At 42.9% G+C, this 19,879-nt stretch overlaps 4 protein-coding genes across 5 annotated transcripts; 2 read left to right on the top strand and 2 right to left on the bottom strand.

The window, feature by feature from the left end:
* Positions 1 to 81: 81 nt before the first annotated feature.
* Positions 82 to 2,725, bottom strand: LOC106660538 (biogenesis of lysosome-related organelles complex 1 subunit 4). 2 transcript variants are annotated; one of them, XM_014383543.2, is made up of 4 exons: positions 1,085 to 2,725; positions 785 to 856; positions 474 to 692; positions 82 to 370 (listed from the first exon to the last, which is right to left on the bottom strand). In XM_014383543.2, the coding sequence occupies exons 1-4, from the start codon at positions 1,163 to 1,165 to the stop codon at positions 266 to 268; spliced, it is 477 nt and encodes a 158-aa protein (XP_014239029.1). In that variant the 5' UTR covers positions 1,166 to 2,725; the 3' UTR covers positions 82 to 265. The 2 variants fall into 2 exon arrangements, with proteins under 2 accessions (XP_014239029.1, XP_014239022.1); XM_014383536.2 differs by having other exon boundaries at positions 82 to 373; positions 1,085 to 2,324.
* Positions 2,726 to 3,025: 300 nt separating this feature from the next.
* On the top strand, positions 3,026 to 6,555 carry LOC106650316 (fatty acyl-CoA reductase 1). Its single transcript, XM_023460562.1, has 5 exons — positions 3,026 to 3,480; positions 4,964 to 5,483; positions 5,552 to 5,741; positions 5,839 to 6,084; positions 6,155 to 6,555. Exons 1-5 carry the CDS (start codon positions 3,214 to 3,216, stop codon positions 6,513 to 6,515), a joined length of 1,584 nt encoding a protein of 527 aa, XP_023316330.1. The 5' UTR covers positions 3,026 to 3,213; the 3' UTR covers positions 6,516 to 6,555.
* Positions 6,556 to 7,039: 484 nt separating this feature from the next.
* Positions 7,040 to 9,937, top strand: LOC111694031 (fatty acyl-CoA reductase 1-like). Its single transcript, XM_023460561.1, has 5 exons — positions 7,040 to 7,522; positions 8,043 to 8,562; positions 8,633 to 8,822; positions 8,903 to 9,148; positions 9,225 to 9,937. Exons 1-5 carry the CDS (start codon positions 7,265 to 7,267, stop codon positions 9,664 to 9,666), a joined length of 1,656 nt encoding a protein of 551 aa, XP_023316329.1. The 5' UTR covers positions 7,040 to 7,264; the 3' UTR covers positions 9,667 to 9,937.
* A 4,733-nt stretch (positions 9,938 to 14,670) lies between these two features.
* LOC106650719 (putative uncharacterized protein DDB_G0282129) lies at positions 14,671 to 19,159 on the bottom strand. Its single transcript, XM_014368897.2, has 2 exons — positions 18,522 to 19,159; positions 14,671 to 16,538 (listed from the first exon to the last, which is right to left on the bottom strand). Exons 1-2 carry the CDS (start codon positions 18,585 to 18,587, stop codon positions 15,144 to 15,146), a joined length of 1,461 nt encoding a protein of 486 aa, XP_014224383.1. The 5' UTR covers positions 18,588 to 19,159; the 3' UTR covers positions 14,671 to 15,143.
* Positions 19,160 to 19,879: the final 720 nt, after the last annotated feature.

Raw genomic sequence — 19,879 nt, 5'->3', positions numbered from 1 at the left:
ATTAAAATGTTTGAACAAAAAAATTTGAACATTTAAATTTTGGGGATAACATTTTTTTGACATTTTGATTTTTAGAATTGAATGAAATAGTGTCAAGAGAAAAAAAATGAACACGCATACAACAAAATTACATTTATTTACACAAGCGAGAATTTCATCTAGAATTATTGATAAGTACAAAAGTATTAAGGAGTTTAATTATGTTTATGGTTCCTTACTGAAAATAAAGCATTTTTCGATTATTTGAAATCACGTGAAATTCATTTTATTGAACTGTATCCGGTTGAAAATAATCGTCTTTTTTGAAAATTTCTGGTGGTTCGTAGTTTATTACGGATGGTTGTTGCAATACCGATTCGGAGGTTTTTTTCTGCTAAAAAATGAAAACGGGAAATAAAATACGAAGTATTATAATTAGTATTAATATGTGAGTAGATATTAATTGAATTTCAGTGAGAGGCATAAATACTTACGAATAAGGCGAATGGATTAAGTTTGGAAAATTTACTTTCGGAACTGTAGGAAGCTTCGGCAAGATCCATGTTGGCTTCCAAAACAGTAAGATCAGCGTTTACTCTTTGAATGAAATTATCAAGGGCTTCGACGCGTAAAGCTAGATCGTTAACGAAGGGTCGTAGGTCTGCAAAACGTGTAACGTTTACCGTCACAGCTTTATCATTTTTTGCTTGTTGCTGCGAACAAAAATCTAATTAATTATCAGCTCCAATTGTATCGTTAGTGCACGCAAAATAACTGTATTGTCGGGATTTTGATATTTACGTACCATTCCGACAATGGAGGAAAATTCCTCGAGCCGTAGTTGCATGTCCTCGACAGCTTCATGGATGCGTCCAAGCTTACAAAAAAGGAAGTTATAAAGAGGATGAGATTGAATGCCGCGTCAAGGCGCTATGGCGGCAAAAATTCAAACAGCGCCAGTCATACCAAACGCAAGCAGCTCAAGCCGCAAGTTGGCTTTTAAAAACGAGCTGACACGATGCTGACTGCGCGACGCGTCGTGCGTACGCGTAGCGTACACGAACTTGCATCGCCTTTCGCAGGCAGAGATTAAAGTAAAGGATACCTCGTTTTCCATGTCCAGGCTGGCGAAGGCAGCGTAATCAGAGGCCATCTCTTCGACCGCTGCTGCCAAGGCTCCTGCCATCTTTCCGAAACGAACTTTCGTCCTTGCGAGGTTCGGCGTGATTTGGGATGCTTATCGTGGCGAATTTCGAGCAGCAGCCGACTCAGAGGCAGCAACGTGCTCTTGACGTCGGTGGGTGTACCGTGTACAGCACTAGGCTGGAGTACACAACATTATACTTGCCGCGCGGCGCATCGTTTCATCAGCGAGCGCCGACTGCTGAGCTGCGACTGAAGCGAGACCCCATCGCACCGTCAGTACCTGATACTCGAGTGCTGTCTCGCATCTCTGTTCAGCTTCAGTGTCTCTTTACCTGGACTGCGAAGGCCCGCCAAAAATTTCTGCAGTGGTTTTCACCGGCTGGCATAGATTCGAACGATCCTGTCTGAGCTGCGTAAAACCCAAACGATTTGCCTCTCCTTACTCATGTTTTATTCAATTTCATTTAGTAGTTTTTTTAACTCAAACCGAACAATAATAATATCTCGATTAACGAATAGTAAAGCGGGTATGGCATGCAATTTGTACCGAGCCGGCGGATTCGACTCAAATGCACGATGCAATCGATAAAAATGCGGGACACCGGAAGTCTGACGTTTAGAACAAAAAGTGAGTGTGTGCCTTTACAAATGCCCCAAAATCACTACAAGTTTTTATCGATTCCAAGTCATTTAAAGTTCTTTGAACGGATGCATTTAAAAATAGCTCTGCAGATTCTCGATTAAAACAAAAAAATAAACAAATAATTTTTAAATCAAATTTTGCAAACGATTTGATTTATACAAACCAAAAAATTTTCTGTGACTGACAGAATTTCATTATGCTGTGATTCAGTGCAATTATAGAGTAAAAATTAAAACTCTTTTTCGGCTGAATTTGGATATATTATTTGAAAAAATTCATGAAAGTCTTTGTTTATTTAATCTTGGATATTCGCGTAGCTCATTGAAAATATTCAGTGGAATACGTGTTTGAAAATTTCCATTCATACCAGAGTTTTGATATCTCGCAAAGATTAACTCTCGTAGGAACACTTGTTCGGGACAATGAAATTTTTTTATGAACTGAAACGTCACTTTTTAGTCACATAGCTCATAAATCCGACGCGCGCAGTGACTATTTGAAAAGATTTGAAAATAATGAATAATTCAGAGAGTCGTAACAAAGTGAGGTCTTACTCCAACATCTATAATAGTGCCCCTAACTTATCAAATGTTTGGTAACAATCGATCGTCATGCATTGTATCATTTTAGAAAGTTTCAATTAAGACAGAGATTACTTATCAGTTTAGCCGTTTAAAAAAAAAAAAAATGTAATAGGTGATACCTATACGTATTAAGTATAAATGCTCAAGTAAAAATGTTTAAACCATATGGCGTAGGGACAAAATTGACATCTACAATTAATATATTTTCACTTGAAGTATTTTGCATAGCTCGTACTTGGGCTCAGATCAATGACCTCAAAAGTGTGTATATTACATTGTTTGTTGAAAGAACGGAAATACGCAAAACTAATTGTTATTTAAATGGAGCGAAAATCTGGTTGGAAATTGGCTCCATCTAATTGCTCGAAAATTATTTGAAAGTCGGAGGTACGTGGAAAGTATAAAATGCAGTGGAGTTTATTTCAATGGAAGAGATTCGATGAAGCTTTTCCGAAAAGTTGCAATACTCGCTTTCGTTCCGATGGACGTAGTAGGTGATAAGATGATAAGATCGCTGTGGCTTTGGCCATTGGCGATGCACGATAAAATCGCAAGCTCGTCGCGAGGCCGATTCACGCGGGCCAAGGCATCATCGGGCGTCCCGACGGCGTTAATTCACAATAGGGGATCGGGAATTTTCGAGCACATCGGTAAGTGCGTGCAGGCAGGCAACGTCCGCGTGGTGAGCAGCCGCGTCGCGTCTGTTGCATCGCCGCAGTGGCGGACTCCAGGCGTCTTTGACGCTCGAGAACGAACAACAAAGAGCGCTCTTGGACTGGCCGGTTAGACTTGGCCTGCGCGCTCAGTCTCGCAGTCGCGTTACAGTCTCGTACGAAGCTCGACGAAAAGCCGGCCACCAAAATGACGTCGATCGTCGACCAGATGTACGAGCGCATGAAGGACGACACCGAGCAGATGGAGGAGAGTCTGCCCCAGGGCACCAGCGCCATACGCCGATACTTTGCTGGCAAGACCATTTTCTTCACCGGGGCCACCGGCTTCATGGGTAAATGCTTCGTCGAGAAAGTTCTCCGAGACATACCGGAGCTTAAAAAGCTCTACGTGCTTGTCAGGCAGAAAAAGGGCGTCCCGCCCGAGGAGAAAATGAAGAAATACTTTCAAAATATTGTGAGTATATCTTCTTCGTCTCATACCTCTTACAAAAGCTTTAAATGTCAAAAAGTCTGCATTTTATTTGTTATTTCAAACTACTTGGCTCAACTCCTACATTTCGTCATTGTTATTTGATATTTCTTTGCTTTTAACATATTTATATTGAACAAAAAGGTCAAGGGAAATTGTTTTCGACGACGTTTCTTTCAAGTATACTTTTTTAAATAAGGTTTGATTTTTGGTTATTCAGTAACATTTTTTGACATAGTTGAGACAAGATTTTTTGTTTTTCGTACAGCACTTTATTTACGAGTGCGTTGAATGTTAATACGCACATGCATTGGCATCGTTTTAATTTATTGGTCAGTTATGCGCTGTCGTCAATCGTTCCAAGTCCACTTGTTTCATTGTCTTTGTTTCAATTTCTTATGTGATGCACATGAATTTACTAAAAATTCACACGCAAGCTTTTATGCAACTGAATTTCGTATTCAACTGAATTTACTAATGGGATCGCTTTCGTGCATATGCTTTCGTACTTGCTCTATTATTTCAATACCAAAAAAAGACGTAATAATTCTTGCACTACAGCAAAGTAAAAATAAAATTGCAATTATGAAGCAGAATAATCACATTTAAATTCAAGTGTCCAAAAAACACCAAAAACAAACGTAAATTAAATTTGAAAATTTTTAGACTTGCAATGTATTAATGCAACACAATGCAATACAATCACATTGCACGTGTATATAATGCAATGTAAAATGCATATCTAATCGCGTAGAATGTATTTTGAAAAATTAAAGAATTAAGCCTTATAATTCTTCTACTTTTATACAGAAAATCTTAATTCCAGCTCCAGCATAATGTAATCAGAAAAAAGTAATATTACAATATTTTTTATTTTAATTGAAATAATTTCTTGAAACATTCGACAACTTAGATTTTCATCAAAGTAAATTTTGAGCTTGAATTGTTTTGTATCATTGAGGAGAATTTCGAATAGTGTAATTAAAAATACATTTCATCAGTCATAAGCCCGGGAAAGTTTTGATTTTGAACCGATATTTCAAACGAATATTAAAGATTTGTCTGACCCTGATGGCCATGCAACGAAGCTATCCGAATGCAAGCTCGACATAACGAGTGTAAAGTTTGAATTGCAAATTTTAAGGCTGGTTCCCAAGCATTTAAATGAAACGACTAGGAATGCGATTATAGACATTTAAAAAAATAGCCAAGTGCAACTTTATCTACGAAGGTACATTTTCATTGAGTTTGTTTGATACCATGATAAATTAAATGCCAAGAGCATGGATTTTTACCGTTTTAATAATTGTATCGGCAAGTGGTTGGTCGTGGCGAAATGAGCAAAAAGATGGGATACGCATGAATTATCAGGCGTGAAAAGCCGCGTAAGAAAATGTCGTTCAACACGGAGAAATAGAAAGCAGCATCTCTCGTACGTATAACTGAAACGGTCGCACGAAAATTGCAGATATTCGACCGGGTGAGGAAGATGCGGCCAAACTTCGAGGAGAAGGTGGTGACGATAAGGGGCGACTTGCAGGCGGCCGAGCTCGGGCTGTCGGACGAGGACCGGCGCTTGCTCATCGACGAGGTGGACCTGTGGGTGCACAACGGCGCGACGACCAAGTTCGACGAGCTCATCAGCGTGGCCCTGAAGATCAACGTGCTGGCGACCAAGTCGATGCTCGACCTGGCGCTGGCCGGCAAGCGCACCCAGTCCTTCATGTACGTCTCGACGGCTTACTCGCACTGCTACAACCAGGACATCGAGGAGAAGTTCTACCAGGCGCCGACCGACATGGACTCGGTCTACGAGCTGATCAAGGCCGACGAGGCGAGCCCCAACGGACTGCCCGAGCACGTGATGAAGCTCAAGCTCGGCAAGTGGCCCAACAGCTACTGCTTCACCAAGTCCCTGGCCGAGGACCTGGTCAGGCAGTACGGCGAGACGGCCCCGTTCCCCTGCGCCATTTACAGACCGAGCATCGGTAAGAACAATTTCATACGGAATCGTGGAAAGTATCGAGAGTCCAGCACGTGCCTGAATTCTTTGCAGTGACTTGCTCGCTGAAAGAGCCCCTCGACGGCTGGGTGGGCAACGTCAACGGGCCGGCCTACATCTTCATGGGCACGGGTCTGGGCGCCGTGCACGTCACCTACTACCTGGGCTACCCGATGGACTTGATACCCGCCGATCTGGCCAATAACGCCCTCATAGCCTCGATCTACGATCTGCCCGAGAGATGGTGAGGCAACTTGTCGAGCGGTTGTTTTGTAGCAGCTCTTGCTTCCGAGCGCACTTGACCAAACTTTTTTTTTTTGTTTTTTTATTCACGTACGCAGGAAAACGGAAAGGCGCGGACTCGTCTACAACTTTGGTAGCAGCACGACGAATCCGACCTACCTCGACACTTTGAGCGTTTATCTGATGGAAGAGGCGCCCAAGATCGGCTCGATGAAAATGCTCTGGTACCCGTTCATGTTTTTCGTCGACAAAAAGTGGCTCTTCTGGATCGGACACGCCTTTCTGCACTTCTTGCCGGCCTTGTTTGCCGATCTGGCGCTCTTGATAATGGGCAAAAAGCCGAGGTATAGCACGCGGCAAGCATAATGTTTTTGCGATAACGTTTCTTACAATTGGCCGATTGATTACGCGCAGGGCCTTGTCGCTGTTCTGGTTCGGCACCAAGCATCTGAGCAAGGTGTTTTACTTCGTCAACGGCAACTGGCGCATCCACATGTCCAACACGTTGAAGCTCCACGACAGGCTCAGCCCCATGGACAAAAAGATCTTCTACTTCGACATCCAGAATCTCGACTGGTACAGCTACTGCATTAGATACATACGCGGCGTACGTGTACATATCTTGAAGGAGCCTCTGGATAATGTTGAAAAGGCTGTCAAGTCTTATCGATTCTTGAAGAGAGCTCACTACACCACTATGGCCGTCTTATTTTCTCTCCTACTTTATTTCGTTCTCTTACCTTTACTCTCCCGAATTTTATCAATCTTCTTTTAAGTTATAATATAATAAACGTACTTTATATAGTCGCCGATTATTTCGCCTACTTATTCGAATAAATCCCGGCCCACATTATACTTGCTTCGTTTGTTTGAAGCCTTTGGATTTGTAACAGTAAGCCAAAATAACAGCCAGTTTACTCTATATTCATCGATTAATTCTACAATACCTCGAAGAGATTTACAAGGGAAGAGAGAAAAGAAGGCGAGCTTGAAATCGCAATAGAGTAAAGAGGCTCCGGCGAGAGTCTCGAGCTTGAAAGAAAAGCCAAACGGGCCGTGGCGAACGTCGCTGCTCCGCTTGAGATATCGCAGGCTCGGTATCGTCGCGAGCTTTTTCGATGGATCGGCAGCGATGGCTGCTCGCGCGGTGCACACAGTGTACATACATATCTATAGGTGTAAATAAACGTTGCGCAATGGAAAAGAGTGCGTCAGCAGAATAGCCCCACGGCATTCGACGCTGGCCAGTGCGTAAACGTATAATACGGGCATTATTAACGCGGGACAATGGCCGTTGAGCGAGGCGCGTATACTCGAACCGAGCCGCACGGCGATCGGCCTATAAGCCAATATAAAAGCCAACGGAGACGAGCCGATAGCGTCACAAATAATTGCCACGCTGGCCTCGCGAGCACGCGCACCCGCGACGATTCACCGAGACAGATTATCGGCTAGCGCCATTTGTCCGCGCTCTCCCGGTCGGCCGAAGAAAAGTTTGCCAGCCGAGCGATAGTTGCTTCCGAGATGTCGGTCGTCGACGCCATTTACCAGCGGATGAGGGACGACACGGAGATCCAAGCCCAGGAGACCGGCGAGAGCGAGCTCGCCAAGTTCTACTCGGGGCTCAATGTCCTCGTTACCGGGCCCAGCGACATGCTGGGCAAGTGCCTCGTCGAGAAGCTCCTCTTCGACTGCAGCGACCTCAACACCATCTACCTGCTGGTGAGGACCAAGCGAGGCGAGGATTTCCACGAAAAGTGTAAACAGTTTTTCGGCGACGACGTAAGTGTAGCGAGTTTGACTTAATTTCAATAAGTAATTCGCCGCCTTTTTTTTCCATCCTCATCTTTCGCGATCGTTCGAATGCGTACGTTTTTTTGCAAAAATCGCTGCAAAAATATTACAAAAACTTTGATTGGGGGCTACTGCGTCATTAGCATTGGTCAGCTGTTTCATATAGTGCAGTGCGTTTGTGGCGGCGTACACTAGGTCGCTGATTCATCTCATTTACATTGTAAATGTTTGTAAACTATTTCATCGCGCTCGTTCGCAATTTTCACGTACTTTCTCGATGACGTTAGAATTTCTTCCAACTTGCCCAAGATGATCAAAGATGAGTAGGGGAGCCTTTTGTTTTTCATTTTGCAAAAGGAAAAAAAAGTCGGCAAAATTGTACGATTGCTCTTGGTAAAATGTAATCGTCGTAAAAGGTAGAAGGTCGATCGCTGGACCGAGCGTAGAATAGTTTCACGAATGCTCGCTGAAAAAGAAAGGTTGAAAAAAATGCAATTGGCTGCTGTAGGTTTTCTCGAGACTGCGGAGAAGCCAACCGGACTTTCGAAAGAAAATCAAGGCGGTGAAAGGCGATCTGAGCTTGGACAAGCTCGGCCTCGGCGACGAGGATTACGAGCTGCTGAGGGAGAACGTCGACATCATCCTGCACAACGGGGCGGACACGCGGCTCAACGGGCCGGTGCACGAGTCGCTGCGCGCGAACGTGCTCGGCACCCAGCGCATGCTCGACCTGGCCGCTGGCTGCAAGCACCTCAAGCTCTTCGTGCAGGTGTCGTCGGCCTACGCCCACTGTCCGTGGCGCGTCGTCGAGGAGGTCTTCTACCCGGCGCCGGCCGACACGCGGGCCGTCGAGGACATGATCGCCGCCGACAGCGAGACCGCCAGCGGACTGACCAGGGACGCCCTCGACATGCTGCTCGGCGACTGGCCCAACGTCTTCGTCTTCGGCAAGGCCATCGCCGAGGATCTCGTGCAGAGACACGCCCTGCGAGCCCCCTACACCTGTTGCGTCTTCAGACCCAGTCTCGGTAATTGTTATCCAATGAATCCAATTGAATTCCATCTCGGGCTCATTGCCTCTTCTTGTGCTTGACGCAGTGATCTCGACGTACAAGGAACCGATACCCGGCTGGTGCGACCACAACAACGGGCCGGCCTCGTTTTTCCTCAAAATTGCCAAAGGCGCCATCCACGTGGTCTATCAATCCGAGTACCCACTGGATCTGGTGCCGGCCGACCTCTGCGCCAACGCCCTACTGGTCTCTGCTTGGGATGCTATAGATCGCTGGTGAGATATGCGTATTTTTTCTTTTCTTTTCAACGTCCGATCGATCGACTCGATTAACGATCCACGAATGCGCCTCGCAGGCAAACGGAGCCCGGCGCCTCTGTATACAACTTTGGCAGCAGCACGGAAAAGCCAATCACCATGCGACAAATCAAAGATAAAATGATGGAAGACCCGCAGGCTTTTGCGACGAGCAATGCGAGACGCGCCCCGTACGTGATGATGACCGGCAACATGATCGTCTACTTGGTGTTGCGCTTCATCTTCGACTACGTGCCGGCCTTTCTCATCGACCTGCTGACTCTTCTGCACGGGCATCCCGCTCAGTACGTCTTTGCTCTTTTCTTTGCTTTTGTTTCTCTCCTCGAACTCGAGGCTGGAATTCATGATTGGCCTTTTCAGAGCTTGGAACCTGGTGCGCAGCTCCATGACGGACATGTGCCGGCTGGTGCGGCTGGCCAACGGCAACTACAGGGTGCGCGTGACCGAGAGCCTGAAAGCCTACGAGCGACTGAACGAGCGGGACCGGGCCCTGTTCTTCAGCGACGTGCGCCAGCTCGACTGGGACGACTACTTCCTCACCTACTGGCGAGGCATAAGAGCCCACGTGCTGCGAGAGTCGACGGACGGACCCTCCTCGGCCTCGTTCGGGTGTCCCTTCGCTGCTGGCCGCGGCTCCTCCTCTTCCTCCTCTTCCTCCTCGAGTTCGGCTTGTCCGCTCGGATGGGCCGGCTCGTCGAGTAGCTGCGGCAGGTGTCCCTGCAAGTGTCCTTGCAAGTGCGTCTGTCTGCTCGCCGCGCTGGCCTTGCTGGCCTACTACCTCGTCGGCTTGCTGTGGCGCTGAGACTCTCGACGATCTCGAGCGAAAGACCCGCGAGACCGATTCCAACTACTTGGACGCCGCCGCTGCCGAGCTGCTATACTGCCCTGGAGCAGTACATCGTCCTGCCCGGACCTTATCGCGCATCCTATCGCAAACGCCGATGCATGGATTATTATCGTAACTTTACTCGCCCGCGCAACCATGTAAACTCTGTGCGTTCGTACGAGACAGTACGATCGCGATCGATCAATTCAATTCAACTTGTTCCAATAAAGCTATTTTACGCATTAGATTGATTCCTTTGCTATCGATAGCTCGATACTCGATCAACCACCATCGTCCCGATCGAGCAACGTCACCTACCTCGAGTGCATATTTTCCCAAAGATTAAGCTGCAAAAGTCAGCCATCTGCTTATCTTACCTTAGGGGCGCTGATTATTTCAGAGATGGATCGGAGCCCGTCAAGGGCCCCTCGTGCCGTTCCATAGGCCGGCTCGTCCTGCGTGAAACATGGATCTAAGTCATTTGGCTACACTGCAGGTGCATCGTTGCGTTTTGGCCTCTGGATCAGCGCGGCGCAGCGTCAACGAGCCAAAATTCCAAAATGCCCGAGTGCTTCTCTGCAAAATTCTCACTGCTCGATTAATGTCGGGCCGGCCGTTTACCAAATTCCATCATAAATGCGTATACTGAAACGACGAAAATGCCAAACGTATGAGCGCGCAAAGAGAATCGGTGTCAACGGTCAACAACTCCCTCCTATGCGACAGTACACATAGCTCGTTCGCTCGCATGTACTTTGATTTTTCGCACTGCTACACGAGTTTGCGCGTGGGAATTTTTTCGTTGTTCCAACGCATTCAAACGATGACCTTACCAAATAGCTGCGATATAAATTACATTACATCTATACTCCATGTCGTAATCGCTCAATAATTGCCATTTCAGGTTCCTTCTCTCCTCATGAGTAAAGAAGAAAACATTTCAAAGGAATTGTAAAAAAGATTGGAAAAACAAGATGCTCGAATTATTTTTATATAGAATAATACTCTTTATTGTTTCGATAGTTATTGTTGTTGTCCATATTGTATGTCGTTTTCTCGTTTGCCATATGTTTTTATTTCACTTTTTTTTGTTGAAAATTTTTTCCAGCATCTGTTGACAGCATCAAATGTAGCACGAGCTTAATAAGTAATTCATCATTGCGTTGCGACAAAATCAGCCGAAATCATGCAAGTGCGCGCGACAATACACCCAATCGCTGCTTACCAGCTTTTTAACGAGATGATTATTTTGGACCGCTCGTACGTGAGACTAGAATGCATGTATGAGCCGTATAATTTACACGTTGACGTTATCACTTCTTCGAAACATCACACTCTACTGATATAAAGTATTTTATTACGCGTTCAGAAAAATTGGAAAAAGTGAAAAAATCAGCTTATATGTGTAAACTTGTACAAAAAGTGTGACGTTTCCCCCCTTTTTTGACAATTTTCGTCGTTCGGCATAGTCTTAATCGAGCATCTCGTGGGCTCGTGACGCGCTATCGGCGAGGTCCGCAGCACTTGCTCTCCAGCCTAATATATATCGAATTAACAACTAACTTTGCTCGATTGCACCTTATTTCATAGCAACGTCAACAATTACTTATTTATTAACATATCTGTTTTGTTCGAAAAGACACAGTAAACAATTAGAATTGTTCAAGTTTCGTGAAAAATGTATTTCGTGTTTTTATATCGGCTATCGGTCACTGTGTTTGTTACGTGTGTACAATGTGTAAATGACAATCGGACTCGTTGACTTCAATTAACATTTTATTCATTAATTTAATTTTCTCTCTCTCTCACTCCCTCGCCTTTAATCTGTACTAACTATTTACAATGTACAGTGCCTTAAGTTTCAGTGGCGGTCGCGATCGCATTTTGCTCATAGACCTCGATTTTGACTAATTTATCTTATTGAAATTCAACGTGCTTTGTTTTTTATTTTACTAGCTACTGAAAAGACATTTTTTCAAAATATTTTTTGCGAAAAGACCAACACAAAATACAGCGCCCGTAACGTAGTTAAATGAATAATCCATTAGCTGTTGAAGCGATTGAAAATCTACTATTGGATAAAAAATTTCGTTGTTATTAAGATTCTCCTTATAGCACGATTAAAATAGTTTAAAATGCGCGCGATTTCGTCGAAAACCAAATGTTTTACGAACAGGCTCACGAAATCACAACGTTAGAAACGACGACGAACGAACCTGCATCCAATAAAATCATTATCATTTAAGTGCGTGACAAAGTTTCAATAATTAAAATGATATCAACAAGACTTGAGCACGCATTTATTTCAAGTGTCTAGTATTCGCCAACTGATACTTGCGATAACAATGAGATAATAGGAACTTAATTGCTTGCGGCTACTGGGCTAGTTGGTGAATCGCAAACGAGTATTTTCCCTTTTCAAAAACGTACACCCAAACATTGTCCTGATATTATATACATTATAAAACAGAAATAAAAAAAATATACGTAAAAAAGTTAAGAAAACGACTACGATGTGAAATCATAACGCATACAATAAAAAGTACGTAGAAAAGTTGAACAAGTCAATAAGAACAATAATAGAAGGCATCAAGTACGAAAGCCGGTGCCCCCTCTGCCAATAATGCATGATTTTGGGCCTTAGAACATTGTTCTCAGCTTTAACGACGTCCTTTGACGTCTGGAGATTGAGCGAGCGATCGTGGCCCCCTTTTATCACTTATAAGGTAAATATACATAATAATCTTATTCATATATTCATTTTTACATAATATATAATATATATATGTATATATATATATATATTTGTTTAATCTTCGTTTATATATAATATTTATAATATCTCGTATGCATAATTCATTTTATACCTATTAATTTCTCGTACTCGACGTACGTTCGCGAGCTATGTATAATATTTACAAAATTCATTTCTTAAAACAACTTTTATATCTTACTTCAATTTCTCCTCAGCCCCGGTGATTACGATCTATCTAGCACTTCATACTTTTTTTTGCATTCACGCTAATTTATCCATATAATTGATGGCATAAAAAAACAAAATAGTAAACTTTAGTAAATAGCATTGTAGTATTGAATTTTTTCATCGATGTTGACAATCCACATTGTCCAAATGAGTATTTCTACACATAAATTCTACAAATAAAACTTTTGATATATTTGGAAGAAATTAAAAATTTAAACACAGCAAAGCAGCGGCAGCTATCTCAGTGGATCGAATGTTCAGTCACCTTTTGTTTTAAAATTTTTCAAATCTTACATGCGTATGAATAATAGTATTGCTCGTCATGATTTGTTGGTAACGTAAATAGTGCCGACACTTCATACCAAATACAACGTAACATTCTTGGAAGATATATGTTGTTTGAAGAAAGGTTTACGATGGGATTCGTGGATGATTGCAGACTCAATAATAATTAGTTTCATTCATTAACATTTTTAGATAATTTTATTATTTACAAAAATTGTCTAATATTTTAGATTGACATTTTCGTACTAGCTTCTGTAGCTTAGGCTTGCGTGGGTGAGTTTCGATGGATAATTTGTGCAAGTAAAAAGTTTGGAAAATAATCGTGCATGTGCGTCACTCTGATCTGCTCGTTAATTTTTTTCAAAATATAAAATATAATACTATCGCCTGACTCAAGAAGAATTCAATCGCTAATACGTATATCTAATAATAAACAAACATTTATTTTTTTTTTAATCATCCGTTCTAATCTGAATTTTGTCGCCGATTGAACAAAAATTAAAATGTTGAAATTTAAAAGCGGTGAGCAGGTAAGCTTAGAACAATGCAAAATCCAAAACTATTAGGCTTTCATGAGATCAGTAAGTTGTAAAGGATTTTGCATCAGAGTGTATAGCAATGTTTCATTTAAAAGTAAATTTCATAAAAAGTACCTAGTACAACAAAATTCACTTTATACATGAAGTGAAAGTAAAAAAATATGTGACTTTAAACAACTTGCATCAAAGTCGTAAATTTGGTTAAAAATAATAGAAAATAATGTCTCAGAAGAACTATTTTTGTAACAAAAAAACTTATTAAACATTTTAGCACCATTACTTTATGTGATCTGTATATTATGAAAATTAATTTCTTATTGTTTCAACCTCCAATTGTTTTCGATTCTTCTTTTTACTATTTAAATGCAAGGTATTTAATTATTATAATTACATGAGAAATAAAATATTTTTATAATTTTGTTATAGTTTAGCACCGGTGAAGTCATGTGTAATGTAAGATCGAAAGGAGGTTGAAAAAAGTTTGCGTTTTCAACTATAAATGATCAGCCAGTACGAAAACTTATTCTGTACTAAGACTAGAAGACTCTCAACGTCAGCCAGCTAGGCGAGCGATACCGATTCGTTACTCTACGTTTGATCGAGTCAAAAAATCACAGATAAATCGCTGGCCCGGGGGCAATTAAACGCCCGTTGAAAATCTTCTAGTCGTTATCTTCAATGTACAATCATTCAAATTTAAATTTTGAAATCCTTTCGCATTTGTTTCGTTTTCATTTATATTCGCAATTACATATATACGTTTTATCACATTCACACTCTCGTACAGTAGTACTTAATATATCGCAAAGAATCAAGATCAGATCAACCTCGGGGCTTTCATCGATAGACAAATCGAAGCGGCGTGTGTTTAATTGACACGAACAATATTTTATATAATTCTATAATTGTGTACAATGCACATGGCATATTCGTATGTAGTTCCGTACGTACGATAATATTTATATTTATATTTATATTTATATTTATATTTATATATACATATATATTTACGCATATATATATATATATATTGAATTTCTTGTAATATACACGAGGACGCTTGCGACGCGCTCTTGTACTCGTATAAGACCATTTCGTAGCTGGCGTTTATACGCGTTCAAGCTCGGATCTCATTTCACAGGCCAAATAACCCCGACTCTCGAAATCGCATAAAAATCTAGTGCGTCAACTACTCATGAGAATCGGGAGTATCATTGGGCCTGGAGCCTTGAGGTCGCGATTCCCACTGCTCGTATAATATTTGGTTTATTGCAGTTACAAGACGCAACGCGCAGATGCTTCTTTGATTAAAATTAAAGAAAAAACCCTGTGAATCGATATGAGCAGTGGGTTCATGCGCTTTCGTGAGAGGTTCACAACCTTCAGAGAAGAAGTAGATATTTGGAAGTCGGATGGCCAACGGAAGAGCGTCGTCGCGGCGATTGTCTCTGGACGGTCGTCGACTATGCTGCTCCTGAGAGAATGCGACTCCCTCAGTTACGCAAGAGCAGCTTATTGCGCGCTTTCTGGGCTCGGGATGCCAAGACACGTTAAGATTTCGCAAAGGCATCCTCGAATCCCGATACCGCTTATCCCAGCGGGTAAAAGTCGATAAGATGACTGAGCGACGTTAAAATGGTCTGAGGCTATGTACTGACAGCGCTCATGAGTGGCTCGTTAATGCTGCTGCCGCTACAAACGGAATGCTGCTGCTGTTGATGTGACTCCTCCGACGCGGAGCAACTACTGGTCGTTTGACTCGAACTAAGAGGCTTCCAGTTAGGCATGAAGTCGAGGTCGAGATCTGGAACAATGTCACCACCTAGAAGGTCGTTGTTGTTGAGCGGATCGAGAGGCGACTGGCTAGAAAGCGAGAGCACGCTACCCCAGTTAATTGAGCGGCTATCGTCACTGTCGCCAAGTCCAGAGTCCACGTCCGTCTCGGGCAAAGAACTCGTCATCGGTGGGAACGGTGTGAGACGACCTTGCTCGAGCGACTGCATCTGGGCTAGAGGCTGGTGCATCATAGGTGGATTGGTCGTGGCAGGCTCCGATGTCGCTTGTGCCACTGCGTCTTCCTCGATCTCCCGCTCGAGGGTCCGCAGCGTGTTGCAGATGAGGACGGATCGATGCAGCGAAGGGTCCGGGAACTGTCGATACCTCGCGAGCTTACACATCGAGATGTTGAGTACAGCTATCCTGCGCTGCTTGTAACACGTTTTACCTGTCCTGCACCAACTGCTTCGCGAACCGTCGCAGCAACGTTCGCTGTTTGACATTGAAACGACCGAGTCATCTCCGTTGCCAAATATCGTGTGCCCGTTGCTGCTGTTACCTCGGTACGAACTCGAACCGAGCTCGAGGTAACTTTTGCCGTTTTCTTCTCTACGTATCGTCGGTGCATCGTACTGCCAATGCATTTGTTGCTGCAACTGCTGTTGCTGTTGTTGTTGTTGCTGTTGTTGCTGTTGTTGATGCTGCTGCTGTTGCATTAGCCTTGCATGTTGCATCATTTGTTGCTGTTGAATGTAAGTCGGACGCTGGTAGTAATGTTGCTGTTGATGTTGATTATGGTGATGATTGTGATGGTGGTGATGATGTTGCTGCTGCTGCTGCTGCTGCTGCTGCTGTTGTTGTTGTTGTTGTTGCTGTTGCTGCTGCTGCTGCTGCTGCTGCTGGGGCGACGTTTGTTGCTGATTGTTATGATTGTGATGTGTTGGTTGCGCAGAATTCGAGCTCGACGACTGCGTAGAGGTGATGCTCGTCGTTGTCGTCGTGGAAGATGTTGTGAGGTTGCAAGAATTGCTACTTGCTGACGAGACCAATGATTCACAGCTCGTCGAAATTATGTCCAAATCATAAAAAGTCGAACTCGACGAGTTTAAACTGCTAAAATTGTCGTCTATCGACCACCAATTATTTTCCATGCGGCTGAGTTTTGTTGGATTTTCAGCCAAATCCATGTCGAAATCCATACAACCAACACCTCCATCTAATTTGCGTTTTCCTGAAGTGGCCTGCAGACCCATCATCTCACAACTCTGAAATAACGAAAAATGTTCATTGGCATTTTTGTTCACAATTTCTAACTAGTAAAAACAATTGTCTTAATAAGTTCATAAATAAATTAGAGAATTTAAATGAAAGAACGTGACATATTTTAAGGATATGTAATTTTAGAGCTTTTTAAGTCATCATGGATCGTATGTTAAAAATTGATTGATGAAAAAGGGGACGTTCTAAACGTACTTCCTAAGAATATTATTTTATACATTTATCATAAATATTACTTGAATACATTTAAAATGAAAAAATCAATTCATGAAAAATCAACACCCTAATAATCTTATAGAAAAAGCAAAAATAAGTAAGACGAAGCAAATAAGTACAGTCTCTTTTCCATGCCGCCACCAAGTTTCTCTTTTCTATTTTATATAGCATCGAGTCTAAGCGCGTAAGGCGAGAGCGAGTGTGTTCTGATGAGTCAGAAGCTCGGCGCGTCGCCCGTCTTCGAAAAAAAAGCGCGCGTGAAGTGACGTCAGATATATGTATTTTTTCTCCTTAGAAAGATCAAAATAATCCTGGGATGCATTTTAACAACGATTCGCAACACAATTTTGTCCCAATAAAAGGATCGGAGGAAGGCCCTTGCTGCACATTTTTACAACCTCATTACTTTACTCCAATTCATCGATACTTATACAAAAAAAAAACATAAAATTCGTTTGACCAATGAAAATATCAAAATATAATTTTTAAAAAGAAAAAACATTGAAATCAAAAAATGATTCGATTGAGAAGATTTGCAAAAGACTGAGAAGTAAATTGAAGTGCATCTTTCGAATATAAAATAATTCAGTTTTAGTATAGAGAGAGAGAGAGAGAGAGAGAGAAAAAACAAAAACCATCCTGTTATCGATTCAATTTTTATATTGTACTCTACGAATAATATCCGTTATTCGAAATGAAACGAAATTTCGAAAGTGACCAAAGAGAGATCAGAAAATAAGCCTGTTCGGTACGTGGCGCCACCTGGTGGCCGAACGCTTATTCATCCGAACCTTACATTCGATCAAATATTCAATTCATCTTTTTTACATATAAAAAAAATCAAAGATCTCATCAGTACTAATTTTAACAAGTTGTTTCATGAACGAAATGTACTTTTTTTATTAATTAAGCGTGCATTGTGAAGGCAAGCATACATAAAATATTCTTCAACATTCAGTTGAATAATAAACAATCCAAAACTTTAAATTGAAATTAAATTGAAGCCAAAGTGATTATTGCTTTAATCGATGTGAATAGAAAATTTTAAAACCATAAGCGTCCTTTGACTTGAAATCGTTCTTGCATTAAAAGTTGGACATGCTTTAAAAGTTCTAAAACCTAATGCACAGCAATCAATAAAATGAATGCAAATAAATAAAAAACGGCTTGGGCCAAGAAAATGATATCCGTAAGGCGTTTCAATGAGGCATTAAAAATATGTTATAAAACAAGTGAATGATAGAAAACTAAAAAATTGAAAAATTGTAAAAATGTTGATACAACCAAAACAACCAAAATGTAATAAAAAAACGAAGAAAAAAGGTTTAACGAATTTTCTCAACAATACCAAAGAACTTGAAGAGATAAATAAAAGTTGTTTACGAAATTATGAAAGCTGCAATAATTTTGGTAGAACAGTATTGGCTTATGAATAGAAATGAAAGTAATGAGAATATGAGACACGAACATAAACATTGACAGGTGAAAAAATGTTGGAGATTATAAGAACGAAGGCATCGTAAGTCAGAGATAATGTAAAGAGAGAGAGAGAGAGAGAGAGAGAGAGACTAGTGTAGGGTGTCGAGCAAAAGGAGCGAGGGAGCATATAAAAGGAAGAAAGGAGAGGGAGGAAGTTGTCAAGCGAGGAAAGTGGGGGAAGGGGTCGCTGTATCAAGGTATTTCATTCACGCTTGAAAGTTAATCAGTCGGCGAATCAGTTGTAAAATGCATGGTATTCCAAAGTTAGGACTCACACTGCACAATTTGGAGTTGGAAGTATCCGTACAACGGTTGGTCTGGAGGCATTGAGCAACGACCATTCTAGCGTCTGGTCGACGACGATTCTCAATTTTCTGTCTTTCACTGTCTGGTACGAGAACCGCCACACCGAACGACACAAGATATTTTAGGGCTGGCCTCGTGGTAGATCACTTAATTAACAAGGAGCAAATTTGCCCGAATGCCGCAGGTGCACACGAAACAAATGTAGCAAATTCACTGGGCGCTCGATGAAAGTGCGTGCATCGAACAACACTGAACACGTATTACAGAGGGGGATATAGAACGGCTTGCTCGGGTTGTTGGCTTGGAGGGCACAGAACACGCGTACACACTGTCACAGAGGTTTTCTTATTGATAGAGGTAAACACCGACGTGCGTACGGTGTGCTGAATCAGAGGCGAGATAGTGGTCGGAGCCGCATGTTATTACATGGCGAATATGTATGCGAGTGCGTGTGTCGCGTCGATGAGCTGCTGCTGCTGCTGCTGCTGCTGCTGCTGTAGTAAGGAACGACACGCGTTCGTAACGGCACGCACATCCGACCGACGCTCGATGCAGCTCGACACAAACTGAGCAGGCAGCGAGTCGAGTCGGGCGTCTCGTCGGCAGATTCGAAAGGCCGCTCTCTCTCTCTCTCTCTCTCTCTCACTCGCTCTCGAGAGTCGGGCGCGCGTTCGTTTGCTCGTTCGCTCGCTCTGTCGACGGGGGACCAAATGTGCCACCAGTCGGAGCCACCGTCGTTGCCTCTACCCGATTATATATACGCGAGTGGACGGAACGCTCGACGGCTCGACTCGACTGCCGTATATACAAGCGCGCGACGGCGCCGTTCTCTCTCTCTGTCTCTCTCTCTCTCTCTCTCTGTCTCTCTCTCTCTCTCTCTCTCTCTCACTCTCACGGATCGGAGCAGTACGAGCTGCCGCTGGCTATGGACTTTTTTGCTTCTCTCTCTCTCTCTGCTGCTGCTGCTGCTGCTACGTTTCCCCTCGCCTATCCCCGCTTCCCCGCTCGAGCGCCCTGACAACGACGCTTTCCTCTTACCGCCCGCCCGCCTGTCCGTCCTCCCGGCATACTGCTGCTGCCGTTGCTGACTCTCTCGCTTCGCTTGGCTCTGTTCAACGCACACACATACACCCACCCGATCTTAATACGTGCACGATATCTATACTATATACACACATACACACACAAACTCCCACGTGCGCCGCAAATGACGGGAACTGCTGCGCGTAGTCTGGCTCAATATCTCTTGCTGGCCTGCCTGCCTGCCTGCCTGCCTGCCTGCTTGCTTTGCTCGTTGCTCGTGCTGGCTTGGCTTGCTACGTTCGCG

This window comes from Trichogramma pretiosum, unplaced genomic scaffold (genome assembly GCF_000599845.2).
Source record: "Trichogramma pretiosum strain Unisexual culture from Peru unplaced genomic scaffold, Tpre_2.0 scaffold62, whole genome shotgun sequence".
NCBI classification, from domain to species: Eukaryota; Metazoa; Arthropoda; class Insecta; order Hymenoptera; family Trichogrammatidae; genus Trichogramma; species Trichogramma pretiosum.
Note: the sequence above shows the minus strand (reverse complement) of the source record. Positions and strands in the feature narration are given on the sequence as shown.

Coding starts and splice junctions, on each gene's coding strand:
- LOC106660538 (XM_014383536.2), bottom strand. CDS start 1,165: ATGGCAGGAGCCTTGGCAGCAGCGGTCGAAGAGATGGCCTCTGATTAC. Junction 857..1,084: donor GCCTGGACATGGAAAACGAG/GTATCCTTTACT, acceptor CTTTTTTGTAAG/CTTGGACGCATCCATGAAGC. Junction 374..473: donor TTAATCCATTCGCCTTATTC/GTAAGTATTTAT, acceptor TTCATTTTTTAG/CAGAAAAAAACCTCCGAATC.
- LOC106650316 (XM_023460562.1), top strand. CDS start 3,214: ATGACGTCGATCGTCGACCAGATGTACGAGCGCATGAAGGACGACACC. Junction 5,484..5,551: donor CATTTACAGACCGAGCATCG/GTAAGAACAATT, acceptor AATTCTTTGCAG/TGACTTGCTCGCTGAAAGAG. Junction 6,085..6,154: donor ATAATGGGCAAAAAGCCGAG/GTATAGCACGCG, acceptor GATTACGCGCAG/GGCCTTGTCGCTGTTCTGGT.
- LOC111694031 (XM_023460561.1), top strand. CDS start 7,265: ATGTCGGTCGTCGACGCCATTTACCAGCGGATGAGGGACGACACGGAG. Junction 7,523..8,042: donor AACAGTTTTTCGGCGACGAC/GTAAGTGTAGCG, acceptor TGGCTGCTGTAG/GTTTTCTCGAGACTGCGGAG. Junction 9,149..9,224: donor CTGCACGGGCATCCCGCTCA/GTACGTCTTTGC, acceptor TGGCCTTTTCAG/AGCTTGGAACCTGGTGCGCA.
- LOC106650719 (XM_014368897.2), bottom strand. CDS start 18,587: ATGGTCGTTGCTCAATGCCTCCAGACCAACCGTTGTACGGATACTTCC. Junction 16,539..18,521: donor CCAACTCCAAATTGTGCAGT/GTGAGTCCTAAC, acceptor TCGTTATTTCAG/AGTTGTGAGATGATGGGTCT.